At 32.7% G+C, this 26,321-nt stretch overlaps 8 protein-coding genes and 5 pseudogenes across 13 annotated transcripts, besides 4 other annotated features; 6 read left to right on the top strand and 7 right to left on the bottom strand.

Moving 5' to 3' along the window:
- Positions 1 to 7,528: part of a mobile genetic element that runs on past the window's edge.
- TVAGG3_0085570 (uncharacterized protein) lies at positions 97 to 507 on the bottom strand (the record flags this gene model as incomplete). Its single annotated transcript, XM_051222236.1, has 1 exon — positions 97 to 507. The coding sequence occupies one exon, from the start codon at positions 505 to 507 to the stop codon at positions 97 to 99; it is 411 nt and encodes a 136-aa protein (XP_051107222.1).
- Positions 1,160 to 1,696, bottom strand: TVAGG3_0085560 (protein of unknown function, DUF4106 family; the record flags this gene model as incomplete). The annotated part of the gene is made up of 1 exon (XM_051222235.1): positions 1,160 to 1,696. The coding sequence occupies one exon, from the start codon at positions 1,694 to 1,696 to the stop codon at positions 1,160 to 1,162; it is 537 nt and encodes a 178-aa protein (XP_051107221.1).
- Positions 4,898 to 6,572, bottom strand: TVAGG3_0085550 (annotated as a pseudogene). The gene has a single exon. A coding segment is annotated over exon 1 (1,675 nt).
- A 2,609-nt stretch (positions 7,529 to 10,137) lies between the features above and the next one.
- Positions 10,138 to 20,723: a mobile genetic element.
- TVAGG3_0085530 lies at positions 10,302 to 10,713 on the top strand (annotated as a pseudogene). The gene has a single exon. A coding segment is annotated over exon 1 (412 nt).
- TVAGG3_0085520 (phage tail repeat-like family) lies at positions 15,421 to 16,176 on the top strand (the record flags this gene model as incomplete). Its single annotated transcript, XM_051222234.1, has 1 exon — positions 15,421 to 16,176. One exon carries the CDS (start codon positions 15,421 to 15,423, stop codon positions 16,174 to 16,176), a length of 756 nt encoding a protein of 251 aa, XP_051107220.1.
- TVAGG3_0085510 lies at positions 16,370 to 16,631 on the bottom strand (annotated as a pseudogene). The gene has a single exon. A coding segment is annotated over exon 1 (262 nt).
- Positions 19,148 to 20,299, bottom strand: TVAGG3_0085500 (annotated as a pseudogene). The gene has a single exon. A coding segment is annotated over exon 1 (1,152 nt).
- Positions 20,636 to 26,321: part of a mobile genetic element that runs on past the window's edge.
- Positions 20,724 to 20,729: a terminal%2Cinverted (terminal inverted repeat of Maverick transposon ID:TVAGG3_0085320).
- TVAGG3_0085480 (uncharacterized protein) lies at positions 21,876 to 22,151 on the top strand (the record flags this gene model as incomplete). The annotated part of the gene is made up of 1 exon (XM_051222233.1): positions 21,876 to 22,151. One exon carries the CDS (start codon positions 21,876 to 21,878, stop codon positions 22,149 to 22,151), a length of 276 nt encoding a protein of 91 aa, XP_051107219.1.
- Positions 22,170 to 22,412, top strand: TVAGG3_0085470 (serine threonine-protein phosphatase family; the record flags this gene model as incomplete). Its single annotated transcript, XM_051222232.1, has 1 exon — positions 22,170 to 22,412. The coding sequence occupies one exon, from the start codon at positions 22,170 to 22,172 to the stop codon at positions 22,410 to 22,412; it is 243 nt and encodes an 80-aa protein (XP_051107218.1).
- On the bottom strand, positions 22,696 to 23,265 carry TVAGG3_0085460 (uncharacterized protein; the record flags this gene model as incomplete). The annotated part of the gene is made up of 1 exon (XM_051222231.1): positions 22,696 to 23,265. A coding segment is annotated over one exon (570 nt), but the record flags the coding sequence as incomplete, so codon positions are not given.
- Positions 24,606 to 24,964, bottom strand: TVAGG3_0085450 (annotated as a pseudogene). Its single transcript has one exon. A coding segment is annotated over exon 1 (359 nt).
- TVAGG3_0085440 (uncharacterized protein) lies at positions 25,582 to 25,983 on the top strand (the record flags this gene model as incomplete). Its single annotated transcript, XM_051222230.1, has 1 exon — positions 25,582 to 25,983. One exon carries the CDS (start codon positions 25,582 to 25,584, stop codon positions 25,981 to 25,983), a length of 402 nt encoding a protein of 133 aa, XP_051107216.1.
- TVAGG3_0085430 (uncharacterized protein) lies at positions 26,003 to 26,158 on the top strand (the record flags this gene model as incomplete). Its single annotated transcript, XM_051222229.1, has 1 exon — positions 26,003 to 26,158. One exon carries the CDS (start codon positions 26,003 to 26,005, stop codon positions 26,156 to 26,158), a length of 156 nt encoding a protein of 51 aa, XP_051107215.1.

The raw sequence follows: 26,321 nt of genomic DNA, 5'->3' as shown, positions 1-26,321 counted from the left end.
TCGAAATGGACACATATTTCTGAATGTTTGGAAGTCATAAAAATCTGAAACATCTATTCTGTACATTTTTATAAAAATAAAAAAAAATATTTTTTTTTATTCTTGAGCTATTTGTTGCATTTGTTGTTCTTGAGCTATTTGTTGCATTTGTTGTTCTTGAGCTATTTGTTGTTGAAGTTGTTCTTGTAATACAATACTTTCACCAGTTGCATCTTCCAATTCGAAACTTTCTGCCGTCATTGACAAATACATAGGACATAAAAGTTTTACAGGAACAAAGTTTGCGTCAACTAAGGTTAAGTTTATGTTTGCTAAAGTGTTTGAGTTTACTAAAGCTGAAAACTCTGCATTCGAATGAACAATAGGCAAACCAGCAGAGAATGTGTTATTTATACGCATAAGTATCTTTTGGTCATAGTAGTTTCTGTCGACATTCGAATAACACTTTGAACCTAAGTTTGAAACAATATATAAAATAGGTGTACTTAAAGTCAATGGAATAGACATTCCTTGTATGACACCTTTTCCTGTTATAGGAAACTGTTGGTAGTAAAAACCAGATATAAGTTTTGTATTATAGCTCATATTGTTTATAGTAAACTCAGTCGGACATCCAAACATAATGAAACCTGCTCTAGTTGCAGCACATGTTACACTCGTCCTTAAAGTATTAAATAAGTCAACAAAACCTGTTGGTGGTATATCTGAGTAAGTATCTTCAAAGGAGTATTTTTTACCATTCACAACAATAAAATCTTCTGGTGTCAAAAGAGCAAAACAAGCTTTAGTCGTCATTGTGTTTAAAGTTAGTTTACAATATCGTCCTTGAGGACTTTGTAAGTTTGTTGTTATAGAATTATATGACTCAGGGTTTTTAGTCGTAATAGTATAAACCACTATGTCTTCTGCCATTTACATATATTTAAAAGTTTTTCTGAAAGTGGAGAAGAACTTCATCTAAACTTTCACATGGCGTTTCTTGAAGTTCTCTGTCTAAGAAGTTCAAATATTTTGTAAAGACATAGAACTTTCCTTTGTCTACACGAACAAACAAAACAGGGTCTTTCATATCGTTCAAAAGTGTGTAAAGTCCTTTACATGAAATAAAGTCTATATTATTTTTCTTCAAACATCTTTCAAGAAGTTTTGACATTTTTACTTAGCAAATAAATTTTAATGAAATGTTGTGGTCGTCAAATATTTTTATGACGTCTGGGAAACTATACTTTAAGTTCAACGTTTCACCTCCTTTCATAACGTATATCTTTTCAATGACATTATATGAAACACCACAGCAACTAACGTCGGGTTCTATTTCTTTGATGTTTATATCGTCTGCCTCTGTCAAAAGTTTCAATAGTTCTTTCAAAACTTCATGAGGTGCAATGACATATGAGTTCACTTTTACAGGGTTGTGTTCGACCAAGTTTAACATTATACCTAAAGCTTGACAAATCTTCTCCTGAGTTTGAAGTTTGTCTTTCAGTTGTTGGTAGTCGTTTCGAATATCTGCAACAGAACTTAAGTCTCTGCTAACTTCAGGATATGTTGGTTGTTCTTTTACAGGAACTATTGTTATACCATCTTGGTCTTCGTATGGTTTCCCCACTTCAACATCTCTTTCTTTGACATTGACAATAACACTTTGACTGTTTGTTTGAGTTGGTGAATTTAACTTCACATCTGCCACTGCCATTAAACTTTTGAAACACTTACGCTTCTATTTTTCGGAAATGACATTTTACTTAGAATAAAAAGATGGACGTATTCGAGTATCTCTTCGAATTGAAGCAGAACAAAGTTTACACACACAAACAATACAAATACATTGACAGAATAGTTCTTTATACAAACAATGGTAAATGTTATAGAATAGCAGTCTTTGCTGAACCAAAATATTTTCATAAAGCAAAGAAAGTTGGTATAACTGAAATGGTGAAAGTTCTTGAAGCAGACAAAAATATAACTTCAAAACTTACAGATATTTCTAAAGGAAAGTTTATAATACAATTTTATGTCAAAACTGGCGTACTGTCAATATTTGACGGTGAGAAAAGTGTCAAAGAACAACTTACTGACCTGCTGCCAAAATCTGCTCGATGGAAGCTGTCGTTATGCCAACCTGAGGAGCCCCAGCAGGTTTCATCGAACGAATCTTCAAAAGAGCATCTTCCGTGAAAAGTGCTATTGGTTTTGTAAACTTCTTTGCTTTCAATTATCTGGACCGTCTCTGTCACCAGTATATTGTATTTGAACTGTACCAACAGTTTGAAATACCACCCATAAAGTCTTCTGAGTCAGCAAATGGAATGCCAAGCCAAAAGTTTGAACGGTCTCCATTTGTATATTGAGTTTTTTGACCTCCTGTATGAGTCCATACTTTCACATATGGCATAATAGAACTTTGCATTTCAGGGTTAATGGTTGTTGTGAAGTTGTTGTTAAAGTTCATAGCATCTAATGTCAAGTTGTATGACCTCATATCCTCAACTGTAGAATATTCTTCTCTTGGATAATATTTGCCATCTATGTTTATATGATATTTAATACCAGGGTTGTAGAAACAAGAATAGTCATTTATAGTTCGTCTGAACAGTACAAACATAGTATCTGCATGTTTCATTGCAGTTGTTAAAGCAATATCCGTTCTTGCACCTGGGTCAGCACTTTGGTTTCCAACTTCACCTGCAAAGTCTTTGACAGATATTTGGTGTATAGGGAACATAAGTGGAACTGCAATATATTTGGCAGCTAAAGCATTTGAAATATCTGGGTCCAACATATAGACTGCAAGTCTGCTTTCTATTCTCTTGCATTCAAATTTTCGCATGTGAACTTAACTGGGTCCCAAGCAGTTCCAGCAGCATTGAAATAATAGTTTACTTCAGTGTTGAAGTTTGAGAAACCAAAGTCTAAGTCAACTTTGTCTTTGCAAAATTCGGCGAATGACGTTTGATTTGCTCCCTTTACGTCTGTAAGAGTGAATGGGTCTTGCGTTGGTGCAATGACTAAGTTATTTTTTGCTTGGAGTAAGTTCGATAGAAATTTTTCCTGCCCAGTTTTGGCAAGTATCTTAAAAACCTGAAGATGAGGAAAGATGACAAAGGAACTCTAAGTTTCAGTTTTACTTTGGTTACTGCTGCTGCAGTTTGTCCAGAAAGGTTAACATAAACTCCTGAACGTTAGGGTCAAGTCTTCTTATTTTCTCAATGGTGGCATACTGGTCTGTTTGTTCTCTAGCTTGTGGTTGTACTGAGTTTCTCAAAGCGAACCATTCATAGTTTGCCCATGTTACTGTTTGAACTAAGTCGGAGTTAGAATATATCTTATATCCCATGAAAACTTCTGGAGCATATTGGTATCCGACATAGAAAATTCCATTGCAACCTTTCTTGTCAGACAACTTGGCAGAAGGTTTTATTTCAATGTCTTGTTCCACGTATAAGAATGAGTTGTCAATAGAAATTATATGAACCTGTCGCAAGCAATATCTACTGTTGTTGAAGAACCTTCTCCAAACTCACCTACGTTTCCATAAGAAACAGCAGTTGTATATTCGTAAGTTCCAGGAACTATTTCTGACCTTCTAATGGCATTGTCGCATTCGTTATACCATTCGGAAACATTTCCATTCATGCATCCAAAACTGTTGGCGTTATATTCTGAGCGGCGTACATTTTCATATGGGTAAAAATATAGAATAGTTGGATTTATATATCATAATAGAACCCACGTGGACCAAGCTTTACTTTCTTCCTGGCTGAGTTTTTAACTCTTCTTTTTCCTTCATTGCCACTACTTTCACTAGATGAAGTTACTTCTTCACTACTTTCACTTTGTTCTACTCTTCTCTTCTTCTTTGGTGTCGCTTTTGGTAACTTGCCCTCTGCTTCAAGTTGTTGCATCTTTGCCTCATGTTCACCTAGTATGTTGTAAATTTCCCATGTCCTTTTTGCCTTTGGGCTCTGGTCGCCATCTCAGGTAACCTATATCCTAGAAAGAGTTTGTCATAGTTTGTATTTGAGTCTTCGCGTATTGTTTGCATGACTCTTTCCTGAGTTTCCGGTTCAAGCTCTTCAAACAGAGCTTGTCCATATGGAATAAGCTCGTTTCCAAATATATGTTTTTGTAGCCATTCTGGTTTTCTTTCCATGTTACCAACAATATCTTTTGTGAATGGGAAGCTTTTACCAACGTTTCAGGCTTGCGTCATTTATTTCTGTAGTTGGTTTTATTTTGTCAAGGAACATGTTTTTCAATACTAAATTTCATTTGGTACTGTCCATTTGAGTTTTCTTAAATATTCATCCCTTCTCGGTTCATTGTCTGCAAAGTAAGTTTTTATGACATTTTGTAAACTTTCGTTTGCAAGGTCATGTACAATAGGTTCTCTTCCTTCTCTCTCCCTAACTCTCTTTCTAAACTCTTCACCAAATATACCATCTCTATGGTTCTGTGTAGTTCTTTGAGATAAATGTTTTAGAACGTCAGGTGTTATATTTCCTTCAGCCATGTTCATTTCATACTGGTCCAAAATATCTGCATGTTTCATATCTCTTCAATGGCATTAAAGCCGCGCTGAAAATACCAGCTATATCTGGTTCACCATTGACTTCCATTGCGTCTACAACTTCTTGGAATTGTGGTTGTAAGTTTATGAACCACTATCCGGGTTAGCTTTATGACCCCATCTCATTGTAGTTCCATAGTCTGCAGAAACAAAAGTAGGTTTGTTTCCATATTGGTTAGGTTCTGAATGAACTTTAAACAATGTTTCATTTCTATATGTTTTGTCGAAATTTAACCTTTTATTTTCACCGAGTTCAGCCAAAGATTGAACGTTATATGGTCGTAAGTAAAAAGGGTTGTTGTATTTGTGTACATTTTCTTTCAGTACTTCCATTCTATGCTGAATATTTTCATCTGGTGTTGGAGTCTTTTGTATGTCGGTGAAAATTTTTCGATATTCTTCTACTATGTCAGCCGAATTTTTTTTAGACTCTTGGAAAGATTCCATATTCACCTCATACTCTTGTTGAGGGTCAAGATTTTTCGGCTGTTCCAAATCTTCATCTAGTTCTGTGAAGTTAGTTTCCAAAGGAGGGACTTGTTCGTTTCCTTCAGGCTCTTCTAGCTGTTGTTGCTGAACTATTTCTTCCATGTCTGGTTGTATCTGAACTTCTTCCTGTGGAGTTTCTTGTACCTCATCTGCTGGCATTTCATATATTCCGAGACCGTTTTTAACAAGTTCCCTATCTAAGTCATCCGGACTCATAAACCTTTCTTCTTTCGTTCCGTCTCTATTTTTTACGCGTTTCATGAAGAGAGTTGAATTGTCATTTAGCTCTGACACCAAATATCTCGGAGTAAATTCGTTCATGTCATTTGGATGATATGCTATTAAATCATATCCCTTAGCGAGCTTGTATTTTCCAGGTTTGAAATTATATCCCATTTGGTGCTGAGCCATAAAGCTAAATAGGTTCGGGTCAGTATTTCCTTCCTTGAACTTTCTAATAGCTTCTTTATATCTGTCACTAAAGTCAAGAGTAGCTGGGTAACCATATTCTTCCTTAAGCATTTTTAAGAAATCTTGGTTTCCTTGTTCTCTACTTCTTTTATGTCCTTGCTCTGTTTGTGGTTGTTGTTGTGCAGGGTTTTGAACTGTTGGTTGCTGTGCTGGTTGTGGTTGTTGTTGTGGAGGTAGTTGCTGTGCTGGGTTTTGAACTGTTGGTTGTTGTGTTGGTTTTGGTGCATGCCTGTGTCTGTGTCCATGTGACGATGTAAATGTTTTAGGTAGTCCTGGTGCAGGTGCTTCTCTTGGAGGGTTTGGTGGTATATAGGTTCCACTAGCTAGTATATAAGTTCCACCAGCTGGTATATAAGTTCCACCAGCTGGCACATATGTTCCATCTGCAGCATAGTGTCCTACCTGACTTTTCGTTCTTAAGAAAGCATTTACTAGGTCTGTTTTGGTCTGTTGTAACTCTTTTTCTTGACTTTCCACAACAGTTGCTCTAACGGCGTCATAGGCACTTTGAACTGCCTGTCTCGTTGCTGCATCTGTTATTTTCGTCATATTTTGTGCTACTTCTTTTAACTCTTTGTCGAAACCTTCAGACTTCAGTTTCTTTCCAGATGAGAAGTCGTTCACTTGTTTCACCTTACTATGAAGAGCTTCGAAGGCGTTCTTAAAGTCAGCATTTGTTAAAGCTTATCTTTGAACTGTCTTCATCCGCTTGTATTTTTGTCCTTATTGACCCTATAAGTTGGGCTGCTTTGGCGTTGGCTTGGGCATCTAACCAGTCATTGTTAGCTTTTATATATTCTGCGCTTTTCATTGCCTTTTGCATGGCTGCGTCGTTATTTTTACTTTCTTGTGCTAAGTTTTCATACTGTACGGTTTGGTTTTGCAACTGTAAAAGTTTTTCTGCCTTTACATTTGCTTCAACTTCTTTTTTATACTCATCGCTATCCATATATGTCTTCAGGGCTTTTTGTTTTATCTCTTCATCTTTCAGTACTTTATATTGAGTAGTATGGTTTTTCAAATTTACAACATCTTGTTCCATTTTTCTACTTCTGCTGCTTTTTCTGACACTTTTTTCGCATATTCCTCTGTACTTAGTTCTTTCAGTTGTTCTTCTTTCTTCTTTTTCTCTACGTTTAACTCATTGAGTTTCTTTGTGTGTCTGTCATATTCTAGTTTCTTTTCGTTTTCACTTATTTGCTTCTGTATGTCTATGTTTGACTTTTTGACATCTGATATTTGATTTTTGAGTGAACTCAATTCATTTGACTTTGAGGGTTTAGGCTGTTCCGTCTGCAGCTCCACCATAGCCTGCCATATTTCGCTAAAAGTGCCGCTCTTAAACCTCCACTCTGTGCACCAACAACTCGGTTTAAAAGCATAGGATTGCTTGACATTTGTTGCAACATAGTGGGGTCATTCATTATTTGTTGTTGCAACTGTTGTTGTGGTGTCAGTTTTACTATTGGATGTTTCAATGCTCTCTTCCTCTTACGTATATTCTTACGTAGCTTACGTGGCATTTTAAGTGAAGTAAAAAAGAGGCTTTTGACAGATGTTTATATGACACTTTCTCCGGTTTATAGGACCTCTCTCATATTCTATCTTGTCATATCTAAACTCATAGTCATGTATGTCCTCTAACCATCTCATAACGGTTTCCAAACCACTTTTATCGGATGTAAAGTAAAAGCATGGATGGTTATGTAAAACGTCTAAAGTTTCTAAAGAGTCTCTCAAAGTATACTTCCTTGGAACGCCCGTAACTTTTCCTGTAGCGACGATAGACCCTTACTTGTCCGGACAAAGTTATACTATTTTGAGTGCTCTACCAAAAAGTCAACAGCAACGACTTTCAAAAATTTTATGGGCTAGAAGGGGCGCAGCCCCTGGGAAGCCCCCTATACCCAAAAAAAACCATTTTATACTTCATTTATACTAAACATCTTCGGGGCTAGAGGGCACGAAGTGCCTGGAGGCCCCACTACCTTTTTTTTTAATATAATTTATTAAATTAATATATAACTTATGAATAATTTATTTTTTTAATTCGTAAGAAAATGAGTGGATCAAGATTCGTAACCGTCAATCAATTAATGGATGCTCTTTCACCAATTCTTGAAAATGTTAAACAAGTAGATGTTTATTTCGATGATTATGTAGAAAGTTTATATTATAAAGGTAAACATAATATTAAACCCATTGCTTTTGCATTTGATAATAAATTAATTGAAAATGCAAAAATTTGGGAATTAATTCCAGATATTGAATTTATAACAAATATTAAGGATAAATGGTTTAAACGAATTCCAACCACTAAAGTTCTTTGTAAATTAATGATCAAAACCGAGGCCAAAGAATTTCATGAATTTACATATCATCCAAATAAAGTTTCAGAACTAGAAAATGAAAAACTTCAGAAAAAATTAAACGATAGACTTTCAAATGATCGTATTGAAAAAATAAATAAACTAGCAGAAGTTGCATTTAATAATGAAATATTTGATGAATATAACCTTGAACTCAGTGATGGACTTTAAGTCCTGGGCACTTTGTGCCTTGGGCTTTAAGGACCCGGGCTCAACGAGTTATGATTTATGAAATCAATTATTTGATTCATTCTTTCTTCAATCTCTTCTATTCTTTTTGTTAAATCATCAATTTTCATTAATGAGGTGATTCTTGATTGAGGAATAGATTTTAAACTAACAACACCTTTTATTTTTGAAATTTTGAATCCATCAACTTTAAACATTTTATTCAATTTACATGTTGTCAATTCTTCAAATAATTTTTTATTATTAGCATAATAGTCATTAAATTCTTCAACAGATGAAAAAATTTTTGTTTCAGTAATGGGTTTAACAATGTTTATTTTATTTTGAACATCTTCACTTTCATTTATTTCTTCCTCTCTGTTTCATTTATTTTTAATATTGGTTTCATTTATCATTAAATAAAAATTAGAATATAAGTGATGAAATATATTTTTTAATTAATATTAAATCAGAAATGGCGGCAGGATTCTTTAAAAAGTTGGGAAGGAATTAAGAAAGCAGCAAGTTGGGTTCATCAGAAAATAATAAAACCCATTGCAAACTTTTTGGCACCAGTAGCGAAAACGGCAGGAACTATAATTGGTGGAGTATTAGGTGCTAAAGCAGGTAATCCAGCGATGGGAGCACAAGCAGGTAACGCAGTTGGTGGAATTGCTGAAGGAATACTTAATAAAATAGGAGGAAAGTAGTGGAAAAATAAATATTATTTTTATCTCAATATCGGTTGTAGTCTTTGATAAACTTTTGCTCCTTATTTAAAACTTCTCTTACCGGAACATTAGGTGCTATTTGTTCGCAACGTCACTAATTGCTTCTTTATTCTTAAATATCCAATTTGCTCCCTTCTTCATTGTTTCCCAAACTTTATGCGCTCCTCTTTTTACTTTATCCCATAATTTTTAAAGAATCCTGCAGCCATAGTTGATTATTTCATTAAAATTAAAAATTCATTTTCATCTTTTAATTTTGATTTTTTTATTTCATCATAAATGACGACTAACTATTTGGTGCCAAACACTAAACCGATTAATGGAAATGTATTTCATTCATTCGAAAAGATAAATGAAATATTCGCAAAGAATGACGGTAGAAGATATTATAGAGAACTTGAAAGTTCATGCTATGACTCTGATGCTCCATATTTTGATGATAAACAAACTCATTTAAGAATTACAAATCCGGCTCATGATGTGAACCAATTAGGTGACACATATATTAAACGTAAAGTTAAAGCAACTTTAGTTTCAAATAAAGCTTTCACATGTGATGCCGCTTTTAAATGCATGCGTTTATTCGTTGGTTATAAATCATCAAATCAAAACTTTAAGCAATTAGAAGTAGAAACCGAAAGAGGTGATGCCGGTATCTTCAGATGGATTGTGCCCGTGAATCTTTCGCATTTGCAACATATAAACCAAAATCGAAAGGAAAGTTAAAAAGTTTGTTCATTCATTATATAACAATGTCCAAAAATATGATAACTCAGTATGTGGTAAATATATTGACCCTTCAGAAGTTTTCAAGAGAGCAAATGAAGAAGTTGATATCACTTTTGATATGATTATTCCGTAAAGATTTGTTAGCATTTCAGGCGTTCGACGATTATCCTAAATCATTTGGTGATATCATTCTTAAATATTATGTTTTCAGGGATACTTTGGTATTTTGCCAGGTTGACCCGTTAAGAGTTGCTGATTTACAAAATTACGTTTATGAAAAGATAACTGATGAAAATTATGAAAAGATTATGAATCATGTTTATAAATACGATCGCAAATTCCAACAAATCGGACTTCCTGCAAATTAATTACAAGCTTAGCCGCTACATCTGCTGACGCAACAGTTGAAGACGTTATTATTTCATGCACAAAGATGGAAGTTTTAGAGGATAAATGTATTACACCAGGATATGGTTTAATTGAAGAATCAGTTAAAGCAATACCACGTTTATTCAGTAAGGAAGATCCATTCATGATACCAGCTCAACATATTGACGTTCGCTCACTAAATGGAGGTTGCATCACTCCTGAAGGTATCAGCTCTGATTTCTCATACGCTCTTCATAATGTTACAGATATTGTGTTAACATTTCCGAAGAATGCAATGCAAAGAACAGTTTTAGAAAATCCAATGCTTCGAGGTCTTCAGGTCACTATAGATTCCAGAAACTTCCCCGATCAAGCGATGACCACAGTGGGTGACATATTCTTTACACGTATGCTTCAAGCTTCTGATTTAGATGGAGTGAATGAATGCACGGAAGAATACGAGGACTCATTAACTAGACCACTGAATGATGATAATGGCACGCCATTAGCTAGAACATGGAAAGACCAAACTTCATTCTTATGCACTATTCCAGTTCAACGTGATGGAGCGGGTATATTCTTTGATGGATTAGAAACTTTCAACTCACAAGTTACAGTACAAGTGAAAGCTTATCCAATCATTCAGGGTGAAAATGACACTTACTGTTCAAAGGTGACAAATCCTCCTCAGGTTTGGTTTACTAGGACTACATATTGGACATGGACACCGGATGAAGGTTTGAAATATCATTCAACAGGTACACCACCACAGTATAGAAGTTCATATGATGAAATATTGATGAATAGAAATGTTTAAAATTATAAATTTATTTTTGATTAAATGGATTTCAATTCTGAAGAATTAACAGGAGTATATAATACATACATAGATGATATGATTAATGAAGCATTGAGTGATAATAGAAATGCTCTATCTAAGGAAAAATTAATGAAAATTCCATATTCTGAATGTTACTTAAATTCAATCACTGCAGCAATTGGTAAACAAAATAAAGGTAAAACATTAACGATATTAAAACAAATTATCATTATTGCTAACACTTCACCCTATTCACATGTGTTAATTTATATCAACCGTTCAGGTTCACCTTCAGATGATACATTTGAATCTTTAAAGCATTTAATCAAAATTCCAATTATTTATTTATCACAAGAAGAAGCGGAAGATTATTTGAAAAACTTTTTAATGTATAAAGAGTTATATAATACAATCAAGAAGCAAGGATTAGAGGATAAAATTATTGATAAACAAAGGGATGAATTATTTGAAACACTTTCTATTTCAAATTTTGATAAAGAATTTTTGCATTCACTAATTTTTCTAGATGATGCCGTGAAATCAAAACTAATAACTAATGAGAAATCATATTTTAATCAATTATTAACTCAATGTCGACATATTCAGTGTTCATTCTTCATGGCTGTTCAATACTTTAAAGCATTAAGCACAAACATTAAATCAAACCTGTCCACCCTTTTCATTTTCAGTGGGTTTAGTCGTCAACAGTTGAACGTTATGCTTTATCAAGTGAATTTACCAATGAGCATTAATGAACTTTACACACAATATCAACAATTAGGAGAACATGGAAAAATAATAGTTGATTTAAATAAAGGTTCCATTAAATTCGAATAACTTTTTATAATTAATTTTTATTTTTATTTATAATTAAACATGACAGAAATTGCAAATCTTCTACAGGTTCCATTAAAACAAGGAACAAACAAAAAGGGTGCATATAATAGAACTATGAAAGTTCCAGACGGAATGAAAGAATTAGTCCACATTGTTGCCGGTCTTCAAAAGGATGTTAAACAAATGAGAAACGTTTTAACATTACCAGAAGCTCAAGCATATGCCAAACGTCAAGGTCCCAAATTGGGAAGCACGAAGCAGACATTGCGGCCAAATGGAAAACCTGATGGTATAAATGAAGTTTTGTTACTGATGGTCAAGGTAATATTAAAGTCATAAATGGTTATAAATTAACTATAACTGATTATCCTAAACGTAAAGCATATAATGAACGTTATCCTATGCAATTTGATGAAAATGGAAAAGCTGTTAAACAACATTCGAAGACAGGTAAAGATCCAATTTTTCATACCGTCATAATCCATATTCTTATTTCAATGAAGAATTAAATGCTATTGAAGAAGAAGGACCAAACGGATTACCTCAATATGTTAATCAGTTTGATGGTCAATATGCAAATTTGAGACCTGAAATTCCAGCTAAGAAATTCTTTAAAGTTGCTTTATTCGATCCAGTGTTCAATGAACAGAAAGAAGCAATGAAAGCAGAAATTTAAACCAATTCAAGTGGCAAGAATTTCTTCATCTTCACTTTCAGAAGCGTTCAAGGAATTGATAAAGAAACCACTTTATTCTCAACAAGGATATAACTTTGATTTAATTAAAGAAAGTGATAGACGTAAATTAGAAAAATCGGATGATTTTAAGAATGCATGTAATGAAATGATTAAAGATATTGTAAATGATAAAATAAGACTGGAGAAACTCAAATCATATCAATAACATAATTGGTGCAGTTACAAAGAAAGTATAAGCAATCAAGGATGAACCTTGGGATATTACCGTAACAACTAAATAAAACTTTAAATATATTTTTCTTTTTTTTTATTCAATTATAAATGAGAAGACGTTTCACAAGTCAAAAGAACACAAACGCAAAAGCAGAGATTACGGTTGGTTATAATGTAAATGATGATAAATCACGAATTATTCAAAATGTTAAAGTTAATGTTAGTCCTGAATTAACAAGGGCAGCAACTCAACCAAATTTATTAACTCGTGACTTACCGAAAGAAGAGGAGCAAAATAAAGAAGATGGAGACCCAATCATTTTATCTGAACCTGGTAAAGAACCTGTTGAAATTCCCACTTATCCAACAACCCCACCACTTGATAACCCATATAAATAGACATTAATTCAGAATTAATGAAAATATCGCGATATCATAATTGATAATTATGATTCAATAATAAATTTAATTGACCAATCCGGTTTAATTATTTTACCTTATGAATCATTAATTCACATTATCCATTCTTTGTGATGTTCAAGATTCAGACGTGAAGATTCAATTATTTCATAGATGATGAGGTTTCATGCTGCGGAACAGTTGCAAAAATAAATCCTATAAAGGATATTAGCACAATTAAGATATCAAAGAACGGAACAACAACTGAACTACATTTAACATATAATGATATTTATAATAAAATAGTTGATGAATATAAAATATCACTTGAAAAATTCTTTGTTAAGGCTATTTAATATTCAAGCATTAACATTATCGAATAATAATCCTTTGAATCATAATCAATAATAATTGACCTTTCACCAGTTTCTATCGTTTGTTTTATTTCTTTTTGTTCCCCACTATCTGGATCGGTCATTGTAATTGTTTTTGTTATAGTATCAGCTTTATCTTTAACTTCAATCTTTTTTCCATCAGGATATTTAAACCAAAATTCCAAAAATTCGATATTGTCAATCTGTTCATATTTTAATCTATCAATTACATTTTTTAATACCATCTGAAAATCTTATGAAATGGTCATTATATGGGTTTGATTGAACCTAAATTTGAATGAAGTGAAATATAACCTGTTGATGAATATGACATCGACTCATATTTTCTGAAAACACTAAAATTTATAACATGAATGAATTCTTATTCGTTGAATTTATGAATTCTTGAGGTAATCTTATTCTAGTTTTATTTATCACTGGAAAATAACGCTTTACCATATTTTTAATCGCAATAAAAATGTCAATTATCAATATTATTTCGAATAATAACTGTGAATTAAATTTAACAGTTAGGAATTTATAATGTTTCTCTCGTTTCTGTGAGTGGTAAATTTAATCCCATTCTTTTAGACCCTTCGGATTATATATCATTTATTAAAGATGACCATGAAAAAACGTATGATATGTATATAAATAATGTGATAGTGAAATGGGATATTAACATGATTTTAAGTTATTTAAATGAATCATTTATCGTATGGTATGAAGAAAATTTTAAATCAAAACCTGATAAACTTTTTGAACTTGATGAAATAAATAATCTTATTAAATTTCCGCTGAAAATTAAATTTTGTACTCCTCGTCTTCGTTCATTGTTGGGGATATTAAATTTTGAAAAAGATGTTGGGGATGTTTTGTATTCTGACACTGGTTCCAATTTCATTTTAATCAAATGTGATAAAGTTAATACCCCAATGAGATTTTCACACCAAACATTGACCCTAACTCTTACCCATCAATACAAAACATTTTATCCATCAACTTAAACACATTTTCTTTATCTTATCCGTTTCAATTATCCGGGAATTCATTTATTCTTCATTCAAAAGATTTATCAAATATTAAATTTAGAATAACTGACCTATTTGATTGTGATTTAGAATTTCATGAATGAAATATTATGGCAATTTCAAATGAAAAAATAGCTGATGAGATAACGGATTAAATATTTATTTTTAAATCGTAATAAATGATTAAACAACAGCAACCACAACAACTTAAGGCACAAACCATTACATACGCCACATATGCATATAATTCAAAGACGGCAGAACAAACACAAAGGTTGAAATATGGAGATTTGGAGATAGTATTGAAAAATGACCATTTCGAATTCGTTTGCAAAGGTGGTGCGGTGATATCAAATATAAAAGAAATTTTATTTATGAATTCAAAAATTAAAGGAATAACGGATGATATAACATCAATTCCACCAGAAGAACAAAGATATTACGCATTAAATGCATTTCCTAAAGTTTTGAAGATTGGAAGATTTAATTTAAATGAGGAATTCATAGAAGGTTTCCTAAATGACATAATGAAGAAGGTGGATAAGGAATATGTGGATAGTGAGTTAAATAAGAAGGCAAATTTGGTTTATGTTGATGAAAAAGATAATGAAATTAAAGAAAAGGTTGAATGGTATCATGAATGGACATTTGAGACTTTTAAAGTTAAAGCTGATACAGGATGGGTTTCAGGATGTTTAGACCTTAAAGCAGATAAAACTTATGTTAACGATGAGTTAGAGAAGAAGGCGGATAAGGAATGGACATTTGAGACTTTTAAAGTTAAAGCTGATACAGGATGGGTTTCAGGATGTTTAGACCTTAAAGCAGATAAAACTTATGTTAACGATGAGTTAGAGAAGAAGGCGGATAAAACATATGTTAACGAAATATACCAAAGTTTGATAGGAACAACAAAAAATATTGAAACTATTGTTGGTGACTTTTTGTCAATGAAGAAAATAAATATTTTAGATGGCAGTTTGTACACTCCTTAAAAAATGGTATACGATATAAACTCATTCCGAAAAATAACAATGAAATGTATGTAAGCTATAAAAAGAACGATGGTACACAAGTTAAAGTTCCATTAGACAACAACTGCTACTTAAACTTATATGGAGACGAACAAAAGAAATATTTAAGAGTTTATGAAATGGCAGATATGACATTGTCTGACCCAGCTCCAGCACCATATTATTATGACTATGGAGATGACGACAGAACACCACATGTAGATGAACAAAAGCTAACATTATATTTAGATTATTATAGATATAAAAGATATAATGCAATAGAAAAAACGAGAATAGTATATTATTATACAGATGACAGAAATAAATATTATAGTCAAGATTTTACCTACCCTGAAAACATAAGATTATATTATAAAAAATATTCTGACACAAACCAGAAGAAACCTGAAATAGTTGCACTATATTTTAAGTTCAAAAGAGACAATCCTATAATATCTCATATGTTTGATTTAATGAACCCAGTAGGTTCTATTTATACATCTATGGATGCAAGAGGTCCTCAAGTAATGTTTGGTGTTGGTGCATGGGAACAAATAGTTGACAGGTTTTTGTATTGTGCAAACTCTTCAAAGGAAACAGGAGGAAGTAAAACGATTTCAGGTGAAAATTTACCTGCACACAGTCACTACATAGATTTAAGTACATCCCAAGCAGGTTGGCATAAGCATAGATATTGGGATTGGTCAGGAATGACAAAAGGTAAAGGATATGATGTTAAAGACGACGTTAAGTTTGCTATAAATTGTTACTGGAGTGACACTCAGGGAGAAGGAAACCATACACATTTCGTTTCAGGATATACACAAACAACGGGACAAAGTAAAGAATACATGCCACCATTTATGACTGTATTCGCATGGTATAGAGTTCATTGAACGGCATAATTTAAATTTTTATTTTTATATAAATGGATACCCCACAAGCTCAAAATTTACCACGAATCATAACAAGGGAGGAAATGATAAAAATGATGCGAGAACATGTTAAAAATAACAAACCACTAAAACTGAGAAAATGTGGTTATGCAGTAATGATGGAAAGAGAGATGTTGTCGAAGAGGAATAAAAATTAAATTTGGATAGAGTTTAAAAATTCATCTTTATTAAATTCATCTCTTCCAATCAATTTATTTATTCTATTAAATTCTTTTATTTTTGCTTCACTCAGTTTAAGGATTGAACGGTAAGTTTCTAATTTTTCGATTATTTCTTTATCGTTTTCAACCCCACACATTGCGGCTTCTTTTTGTAATAGCATATTTTTGATTTAATTCTGTTTAGTTTCTTTTATATTCATCGTCTGGACTCTTGACTGTTTTGTTGTCACTCATTTCTTACGAAATAAAAAAATTAAATATTATTTAAATATAATGGAGTAATAAAATAAATCGGAATTTCTATTAATTTATTGTCAACTTCAACTAATGCATTGCCGTTAATATATCTAACAAATTCAGCTATTGTGTCAAATCTTCGTCTTCTTTTTGTCATTGATTTATCAGTTTTTCCATAATCGAGATGAATCAAAACTTTATCCCCTTGTTTAAAATTCATGAGCCCCGAATTAATTTGTTCACGTTTAACATCATTCAACCTTTCCATTTGCTTTCTAATATATTCCCATTCTTTTGAAATATCATTTTTCATTTCCACTGGTTTCATGTTAATAGTTCTATGCCATGTATTATTGTAATAATATACTAACTGCTGTATGATGGAGTCATGATTTCCATCCCAGTATATCTGACCGTTAACCCCTAACGCATCTCTAAGAGTTCTCATTACCGCATCAACTATTTTATTATGAAACGTATATGGAGAGGATGAAAAGTAAAAATTAATTTGTGGGAAATAATGAATCATGGCTGCCTGAAATCCTTTATCACCATCACCCCTTATATCTACTCTTTCATGATCTAGTAAGTATTGTATAGCTCTTCTTGTTTCCTGTTCTGTTTTCCCTTTCACCGGAATGCAATATAAATATCTAGTGTTAATGTTAATGGCAAATAAATAAGTAATATTTCCTTTTGAATATTCCAGATGATCGATTTCGTATGAATAAGGTGAAGGTGCAAATGATGGACGACTAAATTTTTCTTTTAATGGTTGAATTTTCGGGTCAATTGGTTTATTTAATATCTTGAAACCCTTTTTAAAATCTTTTTGTTTCTTTAATGTTTGAAATGGATATAATAAAGTGAATGATGAAGGATTAACTGAAGGAGGGAGAGGTACTGTCGTTGGAGGTACTGTCGTTGGAGTTTTGGTGTTGCAAGTGGTTTAATTTTATCTGCTTTGATTTTGGATTTCATTCCCCCTTCATTAATTCTGGATGTATTCTATTCATTTGTTTTAAATATGCTGTATATAAAGGTTTGATATACTTTCCCGCTTCGAGTTTATGTTGAAGGATGAATTCCAAAAGTTGATCTTCATTAAAAGTCGGGTTGAATATGTTTTAACTAATGAATCATAAATTAAAGCTTGTGCTTCATTTATGAGCTGCTGAACGTCCAAACTTTTCTCTTTTGGCTTTTGCGGCTCAGGATTATATAATTTATATAATTCATCAATATCTTTTTCAGTTAATACTTTATTTTTGAAATCTTTCAACTGTTTAAGTTGTGATTTACTTTTTCCCTTTGAATATTTTCCTTCTTTAATGTTCTCTCTTAAACGTTTAATTATTTTATCATGATATTTCAAAATTTCGTTTTTATAATACCGATAGTATTCATCCATATCATCACCCGTTATATTTTCATCATGTTTTTGGAGATATGCTTTTAAATCATAATAACTAAGAAAATTTTGATTAAATACTAAATCATCAATTAAATTTTTAAATCTGCGCTATTCATTTATATAAAAATAAAATCAATGTTTTTATGGGTGCCCACCTCTTTGTCTCTTCTGTGGCATTTCATTAAATAAATGGCATACAACATCCATTTTCACAACATACAGCTTTAGTGTGTGCCCCTGTTAATGCAGTCTTACCGATTGTTAAGCGAGTCATTGACCCATTTTTAAGTTGTAAATTAATATTTTGACCATCGAAAATGACTTTATCATTTATTATATCTAAATAATTTTTAGGTGTTAATTGTTTATTTTGTCGTAAACTTACACCTTTCATTTTTTGTGCTATCTTTTTGAAGGAGTCTTCACCAATCATTCCGTTGAATGATGTATAACACTTAGGGCATAAAGCAACCATGTTATCACCTTGTTTTCTCAATTGCTAAACCCAATAATTTTTTCTCATGTGCTTTTTCTTCAGCTTTATTCTTTAATTTAGGTTTAAATTTCTCATCAAAACAGAAGAAATCAAAAGGTGCGAATTTTGAAAAATGTTTTATCATAAAATTGTTTATCGGTTACAATTGCTTGAAATGCTTGAGTGTTAGGAAGATTTGGGGTCGCCAGCGATTGCCCAATATGATGAATCAGTATCACCTTCAATGAAATGAAAACGATTAACATTCATGCATTTATACATTAAAATCATAAATGAAAACTAAATACCAGTATTTAGCATTATCTAAAGTAAAAAATGCCTCTTGTAAACATGTATCACATCTATAAAATCTATCTTTGAGCATCACTTGATATGTAATCCTCACCTATTTCTCTTATGTTTTTAAAACTTATTTGACATACATGCAACGCGTGCCTTCTGTGCATTCATTATTTTAGTCTTTGCGTAATTTTGTGTATTCATTGCATCGTAACCATATGATCCATTAAGTGAAATCTTGCAAAATAAACTTTTTTCCTTTATTTCCTTCTAATTCAGCCTTTTGTCTTTCGTTCATAAATTTGTTCGCAAATTCATTAAAACAAGTGTTTTTAGTAAATGTTAAAATTGATTGAATATCATCAATGATAAAATGAAATCTGTCTATTAGATACCAAAGATAATAAGAAGAAAATGGTTGATATTGGTTGTGTGTTGATGCTAACTGAGTTAATTTTCTCTGTTTCTGGTCAACTGGTAGATTGTTTGATTTCATGTAATTATTACATAAAACTGCCAATTGTTTTTTCATCTGTGATAATATCTAAGTTTCTTATTATCGGTAAAAAGTTTATGTAATCATTAATGTATTTTTCATCAATGTGACCCTTTACTTCAGCCACGAATAAAGTATTTTTCTTCTTAATTATTCCAGTGCTTTTGCTTTCTTTTGTTGCTGTATCAAAATGATAACACCATTCAATCTTCCCGCATATACATTTTATGGTCAGTATATTGAATGAAATCATGGGGATTAGATGAAAATGATGAAGGATATAATGAATTAAAGTCAACTCCAACGAAATGAGTCATAATGTTGGAAGTGTCCTCATTTGATACAGTTTTAGTTTCTGGATTATATGCAAGTTTATTAATGTGCGTGATTCCTTTAAGATTTACTCTATGTTGAACATTTGATAAACCACCAGTAATTCCATTACGGAGAATGTGATAAGCTTCAACTGAATCTAAAGTCATTGGTAAATTATTTTTCAATGCGTAATTTCTTAAATTAATTCTTAAACGTTGAACATCTTCATCTTTGTTTGATTTTACGACATTACAATAACAACACATTAACTGACAATTTTCTTTGGTATGTGATTTTTTATTATCGATTCTATCTAATGTTGGTTTATTTGCATATGTAAACGCTTTACCACACATTTTGCATTTAGATGAAAGGATTAAATCGTGATAGTATTGAAAATCATCCATTGAAACATTATTTTTAGTATCCCTTTCTGCTTTTTCATCTTGTTTCTTATATGATTCAATTTTATATTTCCAATACTTTTTCGTTAATTCAAAACTTGATTCTATCTCTTCTTCTGGATATGTTTCGTTAGGATTGAAGTTCTTATATGCTAACGCGTAACGAATCATTGAAGCATTCGATGATAAAGAAAGATTATGAAGCGTGTCAATTTTATAAACAAATGTTTCTTCAATAATTTTATCGATTGGGTCAATCATAATTTCAACATCTTTATTGCAATAATGAATAAAATATTCTAATCTATTCTTAAAGTTTTTAGCATCATTGAGATATATTTGATAATCACTATCTGATATAGTTTCTTGGGTTAATGCTGAATAAAATGAATCTTTCGTGAATGGTTCCTCTTTATATAATTCTTCTTCGTAATTTTCCCACGTGATGAATTGATAAGGGAAAAAGGATTTAACACGTGATTTATTGTTTCCGAAATCTTGAGTGAATTGGTCTAATGTCCCACCCGCTATATAATTTCTGATGTCAATAAATCTCAATTCATATGGAACGTTTGTTTTCTTTACAATGATTTGCTTAAATAAAAAAAAAAAAAAAAAAAAGGTATTGGGGCTTCCAGGCACTTCGTGCCTTCTAGCCCTGATGATGTTTTAGTATAAATGAAGTTCTTATATACGGGTCTTCCAGGAGCTTTTCACAAAATATATATGTTTTCATGTTTCGTCACTTTTCTGTCACTTTTCAGGAAAAAACATTTTTATTATATATATAAAATGAATTTTACAAAACCACCGTTACCGTTCTTTGGAAATAAGAGTAAATGTAAAGATATTCTATTGAGAGAACTTAAGAAACTACCGAATGGTCTAACATTTGTAGATTTGTTCGGTGGAAGTTTCTATATATCCCATCTGTGCCATACAATATTTCCTGACTCAAAGATTATATGCAATGACTTCGACAACTATATGAACCGTCTCAAACATATACCAGACACTAACAAAATATTGAAAGAGTTGAAAGAAAAGATACCTATAGGTAAGATGGAACGTATACCATTAGATAAGAAAAATATTGTCAGAGAGGTTTTGAAAAAAGCAGAGTATATTGACTGGGATAGTATATCTGCTAGACTATTATATAGTGGTGCTATAAGAGTTCATGACATTGAAACACTTATGTCAAAAGTTTTATATCTTAACTATACAAATGTTTTCAAAGAGGACATAGAAAAATATATTGAGGGTATAGAGTTTGTGAGATGTCATTGGACAGAGTTGTATGAAAAATATAAAGACAAGGAAAATGTTTTCTTTATAGTGGACCCGCCGTTCTATAACACATGGGATTTTCAATACCAAGTAGACTGGACTTTGAGAGACTCTTTAGAAACTTTAGACGTTTTACATAACCATCCATGCTTTTACTTTACATCCGATAAAAGTGGTTTGGAAACCGTTATGAGATGGTTAGAGGACATACATGACTATGAGTTTAGATATGACAAGATAGAATATGAGAGAGGTCCTATAAACCGGAGAAAGTGTCATAACAAAGAAATTTTATTGGTAGGTAAATGTGGTTTGAAATAGGACTACTTGTTTTAGGTTTTTTCCATTGTGTCATCTATTTCTTTGACGTGGCAGAAAGATATAGAGAATATGAAGATGAACCAATGCCTGCAAATGTCCAGTATATGTACTCGTAAGAGATATTTTTATCTAATATTAAATGGACGCACAGAACTTAGCGAATGCACAGCAACCTGGACAACCAAACCCAGAGAATATTCCAAATGAAGTTAGAATACAAACTGCAATGGCAAACTATGGTCAAGTGCCAACAGATGTACAAATGCAAACTGCCATGTCAAATGACGCTGCGTTAGGTTTGCCACCATGGTATGCAAATATGAGATGGAAAGAGTTTTATACAAACCCTGAAGTCGGATATAAACAACTTTATGCAGATGACGCGAACACAGGAGTTGACCCAGAATATGTTTTCTACCAGAGGAGAAACAGAATGTATGAGCTCCAGTTAAAAAATGCTATGGAACTCAACAGGAAACGTAAGAGACTAGGCGGACATTAGATTTTTACATATAGTAAAATGGGTTTCTTTGGAAGAATAGGAAACTTCTTTCGAAATGTTGGAAGAGGTATATGGAATGGAATAAAATCTGTCGGAAGAGGAATTTGGAACGGAGTCAAAAATATTGGTAAAAGAGTAGGTCAGTTCGTTGGTATTATACCTAAAGACCCTGAACCAGAAGAACAAGCTCCTGTTATACAACAGCCTGAACCTGCACCACAGTCTAGTTGGCAACCAAATCCAACACCTCAACCGTATTAAAAAATTATATTTTTACCGTTCGATAGTAGTTGTATATGAAACTAAGTTCTAAGTAAAACGCATGGTATAATGGAACTATTCTCTTTCTTCCATCTGTAGTAAACCATACTTGAAAGTCTGAAATACTTCCACTTGGTGGTTCATATAGCTTTGTAGGTTTTTCGTAAAAGTCATTTGCCAAGCATAAAAAAGAGTTTTGTGCACCAGAAAATGAAGCATGAACTATAATAGCATCTGAGTCGAAAACATTTTCATATGTTCCATTAGGGTTTTCGACTTCATAATAGTCCGGGTGTACTGGATATTCTGCAGGCTGATTTAACATCCTCAAAAATCTATACCATGCCAAGTTGTTATATTTTGTAGAAATATAAACGTTTTCTCCAAGGTCTTCTATTCTATTGATTTTAACAGTTGCATTTTTCCTGTCATATATAATATCGAGATGGTACTCTCCTTCGTCAATGTTATACTGGTTTGCATATTCGAGATAGATATCGTTTATTTTTTCTTGAAAAGCTTGAAGAGTTGTTTCTAAGTTTACAAGCAAACTAACTTGTAAAAGTTTTCCCTGTTCAAATTTCTCATACGTACGTTTTTCTTTGTTATAGTATCGAACTTCAAAACCGACTGTAAATGGGAAACCATGTATGGCTTCTGAAATGAACTTCATTCTACGAAAGCCAATAGCTTTTGTGACGGATGGGTCTCTTAACCATCTTAACGGGTAGTCAAAACGATAGCCTTCATGCTTTACGGTCTCTGTCTCAAACTTTTGACCGACATTCGTAAAAAGTTCATCTAATGGTTTAGTTGTAGCAACTCTAGAAGTTTCTTTTTCTATTGGAAGCATATTTTATCTATAATAAAAATGTCGAATGAAACAGCGTCTATGAGAGAAATACAACACAACCGACAACTCATTTTGCAAGCTCTAAATAAGAACACAACAAACTTTTCAAACTATTCTAAGATATCTGAGTCATTGAAAGAAGGAAACTTAAAACTGACATTAAACCCAATGACAGATGAGTTTCTGTTTCAAGACAAGAAGAACCATACTGTTTGTATAAATCCAACAAAAGGAACTTTAAACGAGAAACCTATAAAAGAACTTCTTTTGAAAGCAGATGTTGACAACAAAGCTGACAAAGAATATGTAGACGATGCAATAGCAAAAGAAGAAGAAAGAGCTAACAATGCTTATGCAACAAAAGAACATACTCATCCTGAACTAGCAGACAAAACATATGTTGACAATAAAATGTCAAGTGAAGTGACAAGAGCTGAAAACGAATATTCTAAAAAGACTCATACACATACCATTGCAAATATTACAAACTTACAAGAAACCTTAGAGACAAAAGCAAATAAGACTCATACACATACCATTGCAAATATTACAAACTTACAAGAAACCTTAAACAGGAAAAGTGACGTTGGACATACACATACCATTGCAAATATTACAAACTTACAAGAAACCTTAAACAGGAAAAGTGACGTTGGACATACACATACAAGTTTTACAACTGTTGGTATAGAAAGTATTGAAGGAACGGTTGAAGAACCTGATGGGGATGTATTATATTGGAAACCTCCTAACTTTCCACAAGGTTTAACATCGGATGACGACATAACGACGATGAGAAACATTAGATGTAAAGATGTTTATGTCATGAAGGATGAACATAATATTAAATTCACTGCTCAAGATTTATATGAGAAGAAAGCAGACAAAACAGAGCTTCAAACATTAAAGACAGAAATACTTCAAACATTATATTATAGGCTCTATTTATACGTCAATGAACTCTACCAGACCAGAAGTAGTACTTGGTTTTGGAACTTGGACTCAAATAGTCGACAGGTTTTTGTATTGTGCAAACTCTTCAAAGGAAACAGGTGGAAGTAAAACGATTTCAGGTGAAAATTTACCTGCGCACAGTCACTACGTAGATTTAAGTACATCTCAAGCAGGTTGGCATAAGCATAGATATTGGGATTGGTCAGCAATGACAAAAGGTAAAGGATATGATGTTAAAGACAACGTTAAGTTTGCTATAGATTGTTACTGGAGTAACACTGAGGGAGGAGGAATACACATCGCGTTTCAGGGTATACGCAAACAACGGGACAAAGTAAAGACTACATGCCACCTTACATGACAGTTTACGCATGGTATAGAAATGCTTAGTCGTCATTTTCAACTTCTTTAGCATATTCGTCAGGAGTTGTCTTATATTTGTTAGGAACTGTCTTTGAAAGTATACCACCTTGAACTTTGACAAGTTTGAAACGAGGTCTGACAATAGTCGTTTTATCTTCTGCTTGCAGTCTGTACATTTTGCCATGTTTGCCTAAAACTTCATAATATTCTCTTGTATACTTTCTTCTATTTTTACGAACACGAATGTGAGTACCTGTCGGGTACTTGTTGTTGTCATAGTCAATAGTATTTTCATATGGGTCGCGTTTAGGTATTTCTATTTTTACTTTGTCTCCTTTCTGAAGTTTGAAGCCCGGCATTCTTTCTTGTTTGTCTCTTTTGACTAAATTATTAAATATATAGTCTTTCTCTAAGTCGGGGTTGTTTTTCATTTCTTCGGGGGAGTGGTTTCCCAAACCTTTTTGTTTACGGCTATTGTAAATATTTAAAACTTGTCTCATCTTTGCCATGGAGAAGTGTCTATATTTGTCGTCATATGACATTTCATCTACCTCACCACCTTGTGGTTGGTTTAAGTCTCTTAACATTTTTATACAACCGTCAATGACACCAAGAGCAGAATGGTTTTGGTCGACAATGAAATATTGGTTTACATTTTTTGAACGCAGATAGTTTTTAATATCGTCTGATTTGAAAGAACTTTCATAGTCAGATGTCAGTTTTGTTGGATGGTATTTGTCAACGAATATTGTCAAAGCAGTTTTCACATCTAAAATATTTTTGGACTGTAATGGTATGGCTTCACAGTATCTTGTGTTTTGACCAACAAATATTAGCCAGTATGGAGGTCCATCTTCTCTATACCTCGGAATGTTTTCCAAGATATCCATAAACCAAGCATTTGGTGTTGAACTAAAGATTTTTACCATGAGTGCTTTCTTTGTTGCCTTAGAAACATAGGGGTCCTTGTTTGGATTCGTCATTTTTATCCTATAAGAAATGGGTTTATTTGGCGCATTAGCAGGAGTTGCATCTAGATTTTTACCCGCAGTGGGAACAATAGCCAGAGGTGTATTTGGAGTTGGAAGGAAGATTTTGAGTACATTAGGTATACTGAAAGAGAAAGCACAACCTATTATACAAACTGTACAGAAAGGTTGGGATGTAGCACGAGATGCAGCAAATCTTATTCCAAATCCTGAAACAAGAGGAAAAGTTCAAGGATGGATGGACAATGTAGGAAGACAAGCAGGAAACTACTATAACAAAGCAAATGACTACTATAACCAAGCAGGACACTATATGGACCAAGGTGAAAGATTCTTTAACAGAGGATATAACCATGCACAACAGTGGGTAAACAACAACCAACCTCAACCGCCTCAAACGTGGGGAATGTAAAATTTTTTACTGAGATGAAATGAACAATACAGCATTGAGACAAATGGGTTCAAGATGGCTTTGTCGGCTTCCAGCAGTTACACCACCACGTGTTTGTCAAGTTCTTCCTATACCTCAGGAAGTTTTAGACCGACTTAAAAAACAACAACAACCAGTTGAAAACAAACCAAACTAAAATTTTTTACTGAGATGAAAATGACCGAAGAAGTTGAAACGGTAGATTTGACACCACAAACAAAAAGTTCAGAAACATTGTCAAAACCTGTCAAAGAACTTACAGATGAAGAGAAAAATTCAATAATAGAAAGTGCCAGGTCTGGAAATACAAACCCTAACTA

Source organism: Trichomonas vaginalis, chromosome IV (assembly GCF_026262505.1).
Source record: "Trichomonas vaginalis G3 chromosome IV, whole genome shotgun sequence".
NCBI classification, from domain to species: Eukaryota; Parabasalia; order Trichomonadida; family Trichomonadidae; genus Trichomonas; species Trichomonas vaginalis.
This window is presented reverse-complemented; position numbering and strand designations above follow the sequence as displayed.